At 37.3% G+C, this 14643-nt stretch overlaps 1 protein-coding gene across 2 annotated transcripts; it reads left to right on the plus strand.

The window, feature by feature from the left end:
• The first annotated feature begins 4991 nt into the window (after window positions 1-4991).
• LOC107791963 (NAC domain-containing protein 21/22) lies at window positions 4992-9383 on the plus strand. Of its 2 annotated transcripts, none has more exons than XM_075245089.1 (3): window positions 4992-5303; window positions 7873-8141; window positions 8701-9383. In XM_075245089.1, the coding sequence occupies exons 1-3, from the start codon at window positions 5132-5134 to the stop codon at window positions 9127-9129; spliced, it is 870 nt and encodes a 289-aa protein (XP_075101190.1). In that variant the 5' UTR covers window positions 4992-5131; the 3' UTR covers window positions 9130-9383. The 2 variants fall into 2 exon arrangements, with proteins under 2 accessions (XP_075101190.1, XP_016469611.1); XM_016614125.2 differs by having other exon boundaries at window positions 4999-5303; window positions 7876-8141.
• Window positions 9384-14643: the final 5260 nt, after the last annotated feature.

The following is a 14643-nucleotide window of genomic DNA, read 5'->3' on the forward strand; positions in this document are numbered from 1 at the left end:
TGAGGGGAAGAGCTGAAGCTTTCAGCTTCTGGTGTAACTTGCGCTTGGCCAGCCGCATGTGCGAGCCACAAGCCGCAGAAGCTGACCAGCAAAGAAGAGGCCAGTGACCGCAAAAGCGGGCTAGATACCGCACTTGCAAAAGCGCAGGTGCGAAGGCAGCCATCGCAGAAGCAGCCCTCCCTGGGCTTGGGACTCTACAGAAGCGGACTAAGCACCGCAGGTGCGATCGCTGAAGGCAGTAGGTTGTTTTAAGTCGAGGTTTGAGCATTTTTTATCATTTCTTATATTTCTTGGGGGAGATTTTAGAGCTGGTTAGAGAGGGTTTTTCATCAACCAATAGAGGTAAGTAATTTCTATCTACGTGAGTTAAGTACATAGTTTATGGCTAGATTATAACATCTAAATTGGTAGAAATTGTGGGTTAGATATAAAAACCTAGAGTTTTGACAATAATAGAATTTAACTACGAAATTTATTATGTAATCGAGTGAAAATTATATAATTGAGTTTGTGAGGCTATGGGTAACAACTTTCTTCGAAAATTTTCGGAATCTGGGCACATGAGCCTGATGATGAACTCTTCAATTAGGATTGGGTAATCACTTTAATAGTTAGAATATGAACTTTTGAACATGTATTGAATATTTTATATAACATTTGACTAGTTTCTAGTCGTTTGGCACTGAATCGAGGGTTTAAAGCACAATTTTGGACCATAAAGTAAGCGTTGAGACGAGGTAAGTCTCTTTTCGAACATTGTAAGGGGGAATTAACCCTCCAGGTGAATTGAATTAATGTGTGCTTCTATTTGTGGGTGCTACGTACACACGAGGTGACGAGAGTCCGTACGTAGCTACTAATTATGCTTATGTCCGGGTAGTTTTAGGTTTACACCATGCTTGTTGACACTATTATTTAATTTTGATTATTAATTGCGTTGAATAGAGATGAGATTGAGGATTTCAAGATTTACAAATTTCCAGTTGAATTTCTTTTTTTGAAAATAATTGAGGAATATTATGATAACTTTGAGAAATCTATATTCACCCGCGTCTCAAGTATATTCCGCGAGCAAGGTAAATTTCACTACTCTCATGGAAACGGGTCGTTCGCCTCGGCAGGTTAATAGATGCATCTATGGTTCGTATCATTTGACCCTCGGTAGTGCACACAATATATGTATATGTATTTTGGATCGGACCATATGTCCTCGGCATAATTCATGTGTAATAATACTTGGAGCCCAATTATATTTGCTATTGTTTTATTGGCTTGAGAGTTGAAATGATTAAATGATGAAAATTGATTTGGGACTTACTATCAGTGAAAGAATTGTTTATTTATTTCTTGTTATTGAGTTCTATTATCATTTATATAACCCATGTTTAATTAGAATTTTGATATTTTATTGTTGGCAAATAGTAAGTGTCGAAGTCGACCCCTCGTTACTACTACTTCGAGGTTAGACTAGATACTTACTGGGTACATGTTGTTTATGTACTCACACTATATTTCTGCACTAAATGTGCAGGATCTGAGGTAGGTTACATCTGGATAACAGTCCGGCGCACTTCCTTGATTTCACGAGACTTTGCGGTGAGCTGCCTTCCGAGCCCGTTCTGCAACAGCCGAAGTCTTTCTTTTGCTTTAATTTTCTGTCTATTTCACTTCAGACAATACTGTAGTATTCGTTTGTATATTCTACTAGTAGCTCATACATTTGTGATACTAGGTCTTGGAAATTAAGCTAATAGATATATGATGATTTTTGGGATATTTTCTTATCTTATTTGCTCTTAAATTATTTATCTCTCTTTTATTTAAATTTTCACTTCATATTTGTGCACAAATAAAAAAATCAGCTATTTCTAACTTGTTAAAAGAAACAATCATATAGTTAGTTCACTGTTGGCTTGCCTAGCGGTAACGTTGGGCGCTATCACGACCTATAAGGGAAATTGGGTCGTGATATAAATAATCATGTTATATAATTAAAATTGACTTAAAATCACTTAACCAATAATTGCCTATGAAAATATCTCCTCAAAATCACTTCTCACCGGGTCTAGGACTCAAAATGTGATAAATGAGGCTAAGTCCCTAAATTCCAAATTAAATGCCTAGCTGCAGAAGTCGCATTTGCAACCTTAAGTTCGCAAATGCGACCTATTGTTCCCAAAAGCAAATAATTTCAAGCCCACCCGAGAAGTCATAAAAATGACATACGCCTCGCAAATGCAAAGCTAAGCTCTAATGCAAATGCGAAAATATTGCTCGCAAATGCGAATTAGCCGTCCCCAGCCAATGTCGCAAATGTAACTAAGGATTCGCAAATGCGACTTTGCAAATGCGGAGCTCTTATCGCAAATGCAGACTTGTCCAGCATACACAAACCTCGCAAATGCGAGGTCCAAAAATGTGAACAATATCTCGCTTTTGCGAGACCTGAGGCACCAACAAACAACCAGCAAAATTGAAACAGCCCGAAAACACTCCGAAACGCATCCGAAAATCACCCGAGCCCCCAAGGCTCCACACAAAACATTCACATAAGTACATAAACATCATACGAGCTCACTCGTGTGATCAAAATACCAAGATAACATCTAGAATCACGAATCGGATATCAAAACACATGAAAATTACAATGAAACTCAAGAATGGCTAAAAATACAACCATGCGTCTGATTCCTATCAAACCAACTCGGAATGGCACCAAAATTTGCAGACCAGTTATAATTGATAAAACATATCTATTCCAAGTTCTGAAACCAAAATCCGAACCCGATAGCCATAAAGTCAACCCATGGTCAAACTTAGGAAAATTCTAAACCTTTAAAATTGCCAACTTTCGCCAAAAAGTGCCAAATCAACCTAGGAGCTTCCGAATCCAATTTCGGGCATACACTTAAGTCCATAATCACCATTCGAACCTAACGAAATCATCAAAATTCAAGATTAAATACGCATAAAGTTAAACTTGGTCAACTCTTCCATTCTAAAGCTTCTTAAATGAGAATCATTCTTCCAAATCAATCCCGAAGCGCTTGAAAACTGAAGTCGACCATACCCGCAAGTCATAATACCTCTTACAAAGCTACTCAAGACCTTAAACTACCAAACGAAATGCTAAATCTCAAAACGACAGATCGGGTCGTTAGAAATATATTCCATCTTGATTTCTAATTTATTTTATAAGTGTTTGATTATACTCAATATTCTTTCAACTATTTTCCTAGGGCTATAAGTATATGACATCTAATTACAGTAAATAACTTGTCAATTACTATGATGAACTCTGGCCACTCGAATTAGATAGGTAGGCTGATCTCCACTTTTGGATTCCTATTAAGGGCAAGAGTGAGACTTGTCTATTCCTACTAAAGGAAAGAGAAGAAGATCACGGCTCCTCTGCTTACAGTCAAGTGGCTTTCAGCTCCTCTCCCGGACCTATTGATCGAGGAGCTCGGGAATGGAGCAAAAGAAAGACGAGTTAGAGAACGGATGTAAGTCAATTCTGACCCTGCTAGGAACTTTATCATATTAATCAGCCAATTAATATAACTAATTAATTTAGGAAAAAGGACTAAACATAATGTCTTCTTCATATTACCTTGCCTAGGCAGGTTAAATCCACATTGAAAAATGATGCAAATGGAACCCATGCTTTTAGAGTCCGAGTAAAGAAAGGTGCTTTCATCTTTGATTCCTATAATTTGAAGTCGCTAAGTAGCTGATACTTAGTTAAATCTTTTCGGAAGCATAATTTGTAAAGGAGGAATCTTCCTCATCCTGGCCTTTTATTTTCATATTTTATTTTTGAGATAAGTCAAATTGCATAGAATGAGGTTATATCATTGTTGGTTTGGATATATAGAAGAGGTAAGGCCATTATCCACCTCTATATTTGTTCCCATCTATGCTCCTTTGGACTTAAAAATAGATACACCCCAATCTGGGACAAAATAATAACTATGAAAAAAGAGAATTATAGATGCCACACAATTATTCAAATAATATTTACAAAATATATATTTTACCTCGAAAATACGAGTAACAATTAAACTTGTTTATGATTTTAAAGATATGTGATTTTGGTTCAATACTAATTAATAACCAAAAAATGTAACGTATAAATGAAAGAAGCAAGTTGAATCAAACCAGTACTTAAGCAAGTCTTTACCTCGAGCTATGGTGGCTTCGAGGTTGGTCGATAAGAACAGTAAAGTAAAGACAATAAATTTAAGAGACTATTCTGATGTGTAATGAGCAAGAAAGTAAGAGAGTATATTCTTTTGCCAATGATTGATGATGGTTACAAATGATTGATGCCCCCTTTATATAGTAGGGGAACTCTTACACTTCTATTTATAGTAAGGAATCTTATTGGGACAGCTGTTTAACCGCTTAGTACGAATTCGTACTAACTCGTACAAATCTATTCCGGAATTTACACTATGATCTTGGGGATGTGGCGGGAATCTTGCTCTTTCTGTTACAAACCCATAACAACATTATCTCGGGGTTGGTCATACTCGGCTTCGGTGCTCATCGCGTACTTCAATCTACGAGCCTTGTACTCTGTCATCGGGCTCGAGCTTGGTCCATCGAGCTTGAACTCGATCCATCCTGAACTCGGGCTTAAAACGACTCTTCGAGCCCGTAAAATCAGGCATACCTGATTTCGACCATATACATATATGTAATTCATTATATGTGAAATTAGATTTAGGACATATCAACTATATCCCTAATAATACACACAAACTTGCCTAAAATCCACTAGAGAGTCTTGTAATTACGCCCTTATTTCTTTAACTTCATTACGCGCTCTCAAAGGAAGCTTTCTTGTGGCTTTGGTTTTCATGAAGGTCCCAACAAATAACAATAACGAACTTGACAAGCATAAGCTGCTAGAATAATGTAACAAATTCCAAGTGGCAAAGGGCACTTGTCACCCTCCCCTTGTCTTTGTATAAATACATACCTTTTTCCCTCTCTATAGTACTACTAATATATTATCAAACAAAAGAAATTGGTGAAATGCTTCTTTTATATTAGGACAAACCTTAACAAAAATATTCCTTTAGTTCCATAAAAAAAGTTTATTTTATTACAAAACCACTCCCAAATGATGGGTTTAAGAGACATTGGAGCAACACTGCCTCCTGGTTTTAGATTCTATCCAAGTGATGAAGAATTAGTTTGCCATTATCTCTTCAAGAAAATTGCAAATGAAGATTCTCTTAAAGGTACTTTAGTGGAAATCGATCTCCATACTTGTGAGCCATGGCAGCTTCCTGGTAGGTTTCTTCTTCTCTTTCTAATTTCTAAGAATTACTTTGTGATTTTCTCACGTTATCAAGAAAATTCCATTCTACCTTTTTCTGTTCATATAAAATTTAGAAACGGCATATGATGATGAGAAGTTGAGCTTAAAAGATGAAGTAAGAATTCATACAGTCAACCCCAATAACTTGTCTGGAACTAAGGAGTAATTGTCATTGTTATATATAAATTTTAGAAACGGAAAAGAATTTTAGACGAAACTAAATCATCACTACACAAAAATAGTGTACTTTCATGATTAGATGAAAAAGTTTCAAAAAGTGGCTTTAACCGACGTTTTCTTGAATTCTTTATGGTAAAAAAGAAAGAGACAGACTTTTTTTCATAGGCAGATATAATGCTTAAACTATAACAAGATTATGATTCTGAATCTGCAACTTTTTTCTCTTTAAATACAAAATTCTGTATATCTTTTAATTTTTAGGACTTTAATTTTATTTGACGTTACGTTGTCTCCTGAAACTGAGTATTAAGATGTGAAGGAGATAAGTTAAGGGGGCAGAAAATGATGCTTGCTTTCTGGAGTGAACATCAATTATCAGGTTTTAATGGATTTGGTTCACATGTAGAATATTCGGAAATAAAGCTTTAAACTTGGCGATTTCTCCGCAAGAATAAAGTTGTTATAATAAAAAAGATGTTTTCACAAAATAATTATTAAACAGATTATACAGTTAAATTAAACACTTTCACATAAATTGGAACATAATGATTTTTTGTAAGCCGCCTTTATAAATTCTAACTTTTTTATTATTTTCTTATAATATCTTCATATCATTTTCAATCTCACAAAGAAATTCACCTTCTAGATATTATTTTATCCATAAAGAACAATGTTAGCTTCATCTAATAAATAAAATAATTTAGTACTACACTTGGGAGTTCTGCAGAAATTGCTGTGTTCCTGCATATGGAACGCTTCATGATTAATCAATTTCACTTAATCCAAATTTAATGAAGCTTATGAAATAAAATTCTAACGTAGGATAATAGATTTCTTTCGGGAGAAGTTTCAGGTAAGGAAATATGGGAGTATAATTTTACCTTCTTACTGAAAGAGTTTGTGGCAGTCGGCATGCATGAAATTTATATAATCGCATGCAACTCCCTTTGTTTCAATTTATGCACATATTTTGAAGTTTCCCTTTCAATATTTTTCAAAAATAAATAAAATTATATTTTTATATTTTGTAAATTTTCAATTTCTAACACTTATATTTTACCTTTAATGACAATCCTTATAGGAATAACATGACCTCTTTAAAATTATAAGATTCAAAAAAATTGATATGTTATACGCATATATATTATAAGATTAAAAAAAATTATATTCTTAAACTTCGTATACTGTCAAAATAAACACACATGAAATGAAAGTACTATATTCTCTTAGTAATGTGTTTAAGAAAGTGAGAGACAATACAGCAAAAAATCGAAAGACAAAGACGTGAATGATCAGTTGGGCAAACAAGGGTGAAATACACCGATAGCCTCAAAGTGAATGATTTTGAATTTTTGTCCTTGCGTGCATAGTCACAAATTTAAGTTTAATAAATGTTGTCTCATGGGCAATATTTTTACCTTTTGATCTTAAAGTTCTACCAATAAGGCAAATACGGATCAAAAGTTAAAAGACCGCCCCAAGAGTGTTATATTTGTGCAAAAGAGGTAGTCTAGTTCTGTTGAGACCATTTGGCCACCTTACTTCCCCATATTATTTCGTCATATCTCATTAATTTTCTCGTATACGTGTAGTTAATTGATCTTAGACACATGAAACGGCGGCCATTTATTCTTCACGTATAAGTAGAATGAGATGCATGTGTTTCAAATCTAATTTTGATGACTATGGATTTTGTTAAAAGAAAAGAAGTATAAATTAGAAAGCCTAAATTCTCACTATTACTCCTAATTTTATTGGCTAAGATTGTTATTAGGTGGGACATGACGAAAGTGATATTGGATTGCCCACCATCTAAATAATTCGTACTATTGTGAAGAAAAGGTTAAAACCCTTTTTCCGTTCTTTCATATGAACTTTCTCAAAAGGTTTAGCTAAAGAGGAAACATGCTTAGAGAATCTATTGTGACTAATACCCAACTAGCTGCGTCACTTTAGATAATAGCATTGTCTTACAAGCCAATGGCGATAGTCTCTTCCAATAATTCACATAAGTATATGTTTATATGTAACTTTTAATTATTACTGTACTTTTTAAGTCAGGACAAGAGTAAGTTGCTCTAGTGGTGAGCACCCTCCACTTCCAACTAAGAGGTTGTGAGTTCGAGTCACCCCAAGAGCAATGTGAGAAATTCTTGGAAAGAGGGATGCCAAGAGTCTATCGGAAACAACCTCTCTACCCCAGGGTAGGGGTAAGGTCTGCGTACATACTACCATCCCTAGATCCCACTAGTAGGATTATACTGGGTTGTTTTTTTTTAAGTCATCTTTCACATATATACACACAATTATATTATTCACTAAATTTCTATTAAAAATTTAGTGATTGATTTTTGTTGAAGTAGAGGTGGCAAAGCTCAACTCGAGTGAATGGTACTTCTTCAGCTTTCGAGATCGCAAATACGCAACTGGTTTTCGGACAAATCGGGCCACAACTTCGGGTTATTGGAAAGCCACGGGCAAGGATCGGACGGTGCTAGATCCTCGAACCCGTACGACTGTGGGGATGAGAAAAACTTTAGTCTTCTACAAGAATAGAGCTCCTAATGGAATTAAAACAGGTTGGATCATGCATGAATTCCGCCTCGAAAATCCAAACGTACCCCCTAAGGTAATCTTTTACTATTTTTCTTCTCTCGAATTTAAGTTTTATCTACGGATATTATAAAAATTTTATGTGCTTAGTTTAATTTTGAGTGACCCCAATAATTTACCCGACTTATTTTAATGTAGACACTTCTTCTCTACTTTTTTTAAATTTTTTTTTTTATTACATACGACGTCGGTTAATTTTTTCTTTTCTTTTGCTTTCAATGAAGGATCTAAATGTTGAAAAATCATAACTCAAAATTATTTGATTAAGATTTGAAAATATTCTGCCACGTTTAATATAATGATGAGACAACAAAAGGGTTTTAATTTCATCATTAGCACATAGGGAAATCAAGATAATTGAAACAATTTTCACGTGACAAAAGTCTATGCAAGAAACTTCATAGAAACCTCCTAGCTCGCTGAAATGGGGGAAACGATAAGTGATGGGCAAAAAGAATGGCAGCTGGCTAGAATTTTTGCTACCATATTCAGTAAATTTCAAAACCGTTTTCTTACATAGTAATAAAACAGCTAACGACATTACTAAATATATGTCGTGTATGATGATTTAACAGGAAGATTGGGTGTTATGTCGAGTATTTCACAAAGCTAAAGCTGAGAACAGCAGTAACAACAACATTCTCAGCCCACAAAACACGTACGAGGTTGGTGTTGTTAGCTCTCCCAATAATAATATGGACCAGTACCATGCCTTGCCTTACGGCGGCTACCGCCCGAATATGGCGGCCGCCGCAGTCTCCCAACGCCCTTTTCATCAAAGGCAGAAGTTGTTTGATTTAATGGAAGAAGACAACAACCAAAGCAGCTATCCTCAGTTATCTCAAGAAATGAACAAAGCTCCATCGAATGATCAAATAGACGAGGATGAGTATGGGTTCTTGTTGGACATGAATTTTGAAGATCAAAGTTTACAAGATGGAGGAGTGCATTCGAGCATTGATGACATGCGATTTGATAATAATAACAGCTTGGTATTCATTTAAAATTATCCATGATGATTGGTAATTGATTATTATTAATTAGTAGAAAACTACAAAAAGACTATGCATGTGTTGAATTTGTGTAGACGCGTTACTGTTTGCTTGTGGGGTAAGCATTAATGTATGTTTGATGGGATATATGATTCTTTTTTCTTTACTATTTTCCCTCACCAGATAGATAGCTTGATCAGATTTCGGGGGCATCCCTTGTTGATGATTATGTGTGTATCTATATATTAGTTTGACGTTTGTGTGTAGATAATTCTGTAAATAATTATGCTAAATTTCTCACTCAAATTATTACATTTACTTCCCTCTTCACTTCTAAATTTCATCCTAATAAGTATGTGAATTTCATGAATTAAGTTTAAGGGCCTCTTTAATATGGGCAGTGGTCACAAATTTAATTGAGCCATCCGTACAGAGGAATCGCATGCTGATGCAGAAAAGTCTGAGAACATCTTTCAGCACGAAAGAGAAGCGTCTTTCTTTCTACGATTGGCTTAAGTGTTGGATCAGGCAAATCATATCACCAATCAATTACAACAACAACATACCCAATATGAGTGGGGTCTGAGGAGGGTGAGGTATACGAACACCTTACCCTTACTGTCACGACCCAACTTCCATCGAAGTCGCGACGACGCCTAACACTACTTGCCAGGCAAACCAACAATCACATAATAGCTAAACATTTGAGTAAACATGGTTTAATATACTTAACAACAGAAATATCATAATTCTCTAATAAAAACAATAATAAACTACTACAACAACTCTCAAAATCTGGTGTCAACGAGTACATGAGCACTACTAAGTATCAACTATAAATTAAATCTGTAGTACAACAGTCTGAACGATAGAATGACAATTAGAAAAGTTAAGAGAGTCAAGGTCTGCGGATGTCATAGAAGCTACCTCGAAGTCTCCAAATACTAGCGCCAACACTGACCTAGCAATCACCGCGCGCAGATGTACCTTGATCTGCACACAAAGTGTAGAGTGTAGTATGAGTACAACCGACCCCATGTATTCAATAAGTAACAGAATTAATCTTGAGCTGAAAGCAGGGACGAGCTTAGAAGAAGATAGTCAAAATCAATATAAACGACAACACGAGTATAATGATGGCAATAGCAATAAGCAACTCAAAATGAATATCATAAATTGCTCGTTCATATTGCAGAAATTTAGACATGCTTTCAAATATAATAATTATAGCCCAAAACGAATAAGAACATGTCAGTTATAACTAGCATGAGGGAGGATACATCTCTATGCCTACATGTCAAGTATGCATAAATAAATGATCTCACGGTGATATCCCAGATACCTCACTCTCAACATACTCAAGCTGTCAGTCTTAAATGCACGTCTCATCAAACACACATATTCACTCAACAATTTACGGGTGCCTAGCATCAATGCCCCTTACCAAAGCATGTGTGTGTGTGTCTATATATATGTGTGTGTGTGTGCGCGCGCGAGCGCGCGCGCGCCTTCGCTCACTGCTGGTATGTCAGACTCCAGAGGGGCGGATCCTGCCCAAGCTCTAATATAAAGCCGATAAGGCCTGTTGCATCGTGCAACAACAACAACAACAACGACGACGACGACGACGACGACGACGACGACGACGACGACGACGACGACGACGACGACGACGACGACGACGACGACGACGACGACGACGACGACGACGACGACGACGACGACGACGACGACGACGACGACGACAACAACGACAACAACAACAACAACAACAACAACAACAACAACAACAACAACAACAACAACAACAACAACAACAACAACAACAACAACAACAACAACAACAACAACAACAACAACAACAACAACAACAACAACAACAACAACAACAACAACAACAACAACAACAACAACAACAACAACAACAACAACAACAACAACAACAACAACAACAACAACAACAACAACAACAACAACAACAACAACAACAACAACAACAACAACAACAACAACAACAACAACAACAACAATAATAATAATAATAAAGCCAATGTGGCCTACTGCGGCGTGCGACCCGATCTACAATAACACTCTCAACACGGCTCTAAGGTCCATCTCAGTCATAAATCTCTCAAGTCTCACGGGCTAACAATCTCATATCACTCAGTCCAACAACTTCACATATGGAAAAACAATGATAACATGTGATGTAACAATGAATGATAAACATAGACTAAAATATAATATGCAAACGAAGAAGAATGGGTGAATATATAATCACAGTTAAAGCAGTTAGCTCAAAATAATAGAATTAGCCTCATTAGGTCTCAATCGAATAAGCTTATAGTCTAAACATGATTTCTAAAATGAATCACAGCTAAATTACTCTAACAAGTAGGAATTACACGGATAAAACAAAACTTGATAGCAACATAGTACAAAAGTCAACCCGGTGATTACCACAGTGTACGCTCGTACGCCCGTCACCTAGCATGTACGTCACCCCAACACAACACAAATAATATGTTTTCTAGAGATTATTACCCTCAATTTTAAGTTTAGAAATATTACTTACCTCAAAATACGTAACCAATACTCCAACTAGTCCCTGCCTCGTGAATCGGCCTTCAAACGACTCGAATTTAGTCACAAACAACTTAATACCACCAATAATAGCCGTAAGAAATAATCTCAAATGATAAAGCTAAAGTCTTTAATCAAAATTGAAAAGTCATCCTAAAAATTCAACCACAGACTTGTACCTCGGAATTCGACAAAATTCATATATTTCTGACATCCATTCAATTACGAATCCAACCATACCAAAATCTTCCAATTCCAACCACAAATCGACCCTCAAACTCTCAAATCGCACTCTCCAACAACATAGTCGACAAATTCCTAATTTTCACTTAAAAATCACATAAAATAGGTGTAATAATCAATGGGTAATCAATATTTATCAATAAAAATGATGAATATTCACTTACATCTTCATTTGTAGCCAAAATCCTCTCAAAAATCGCCTTTCGCCGAGTCCCAAAACTCTCTAAATGACAAAAACCACAAAGTGTTTCGAATTATGACACTTCCAAACAATCCACACCTGCGGTTACTTAACCACATCTGCGGCTCCGCTTCTGCGAAAAAGTGGCCACATCTGCATCCATAGACCTTCTATCCCAAATTCTTTAATGTGGTCATCTATGCGCTTCTGCACATGCGCACCTGCGTCACAATGTTCACTTCTGCAGAAACCCATGACCGCACTCCACTCCGCTTTTGCACTCCACTTCCTGCATCTGCGAGCTCGAAGATGCGGACTAACCTTTGCACCTTCGCGTTCCCCAACCCCCAGCTTCTTCCGCAACTATGATGGCCTAACCGCTTCAGAGGTCTCACACCTTCGACCAAAACCTCGCAAGTGCGGTCAAATAGGTGTGGATAACTACTTTACATCTCTCGCTAACTGCTCTACATCTCTCGCTCGATCTCCCAAGTAGCCTCCTCGACAGGCTGACCTCTCTATTGAACTTTTACTGATGTTATATTCTTTGATCTCAACTTTGAAACCTGCCAGTTCGAAATGGCCACTGGCTCCACATTATAAGTCAAATCCTCATCTAGATGCACCCTGCTGTAGTCCAAAACATGACACGGGTCACCATAATACTCCCGCAGCATAGAAATATGAAATACTAGATGAACACCCGATAGACTAGGCGGCAATTCAAGCTTGTTGGTCACCTCTCCAATTCTCTCAAGCACCTCAAAGGGGCCAATATATCGAGGGCTTAACTTGCCTTTCTTCCCAAACCTCATCACACCTTTCATGGGCGAAACTCTGAGCAACACCTTCTCCCCCTATATATGTAACATCACGAACCTTTCGATCAACGTAACTCTTCTGCCTAGATTGTGTTGTACGAAGCCTATCTAAATCAACTTGAAATTCTCCAAGGCATCCCAAACCAAATCAATGCCCAATAACCTAGACTCTCCCGATTCAAACCAACCAACTGGAGAACGACACCGCCTTCCATATAAGGCCTCATAAGGAGCTATCTAAATACTCGATTGGTAGCTATTATTGTAGGAAAACTTTGTAAGCGGTAAGAACTAATCTTGCGAACCCCCGAAATCTATGACACAAGAGCGTCGCATGTCTTCCAAGATGTGAATGGTGTGCTCGGACTGCCCATCCGTCTGAGGTGAAATGTTGTACTCAACTCAACTCGTGTACCTAACTCACGCTCCATAGCTCCCTATAAATGTGATGTGAACTACATGCCTCGATCAGAAATAGTAAACACCGGCAGACCATGAAGACAAACAATCTCACGGATATAGATCTGAACGAGATGCTCTGATGAATAGGTGGTCACAACTGGAATGAAGTATGTAGACTTAGTCTGCCTATCCATAATAACCCACACTGCGTCGAATTTCTTCAAAGTCCGTGGAGGTCAAACAACGAAATCCATAGCAATATTCTCCCACTTCCACTTGGGAATCTCAAGTATCTAAAGCAAACCGCCTAGCCTTTGGTACTTGTACTTCACCAGTTGGCAGTTCAAATATCAAGCCATATACTCCACTATATCTTTCTTCATTCTTCTACATCAATGGTGTTGCCTCAAATCCTGATACATCTTGGCAGTACCCAGATGAATGAAATACTGCAAACTGTGGGCCTACTCAAGAATCAACACATGCAACCCATCCATATTGGGCACACAAATTTGACCCTGCATCTGCAGCACCCCATCATCTCCAATTGAAACCTCCTTGGCATTGATGTGCTGCAATGTGTCCTTAATGATAAGAAAATGGGGGTCATCATACTGATGCGCTCTAATGCGCTCATCCAAAGAAGACCGAGAAACCATGCAAGAAAGTGCCCGGTTAGGTTCCGAAATATCTAGCCTCATGAACTGACTGGCCAAGGACTATACATGCAATGCTAGAAACCTCTCACCAACTGGAATATATGCAAGGCTACCCATAATTACAGACTTTCTGCTAAAGGTGTCGACTACCACATTAGCCTTCCCGGTATAGTACAAAATTGTGATATCATAGTCGTTTAACAACTCCAACCACATCTGCTGCCTCACGTTTAGATCCTTTTGTTTAAACAAGTGTTGTAGACTCTGATGATCTGTGAATACCTCACACACATGCCATAGAGATAGTGCCTCCAAATATTCAATGCGTGAACAATAATTTCCAATTCTAAATCATGAAAGGGATAGTTCTTCTTATGGGCATCAGCTGGCGCGAAGCTTAAGCGATCACCCCACCCTTCTGCATCAAGACACATCCGATGCCAATTTGCAAAGCATCACAATAAACTATATATGAACCTGATGCTGATGGAAAAACTAGAATTGGAGTTGTGGTTAAAGTAGTCTCGAGCTTCTAAAATATCTCCTCACACTCATCAGCCCACCTAAATAGGGGCACCCTTCTGGGTCAATCTCGTCAAAGGTGCAGCAATGGATGAAAAACCCTCCGCAAAATGAT

The sequence above is a fragment of the Nicotiana tabacum genome, chromosome 22, assembly GCF_000715075.1.
Source record: "Nicotiana tabacum cultivar K326 chromosome 22, ASM71507v2, whole genome shotgun sequence".
In the NCBI taxonomy this organism is placed as follows: Eukaryota; Viridiplantae; Streptophyta; class Magnoliopsida; order Solanales; family Solanaceae; genus Nicotiana; species Nicotiana tabacum.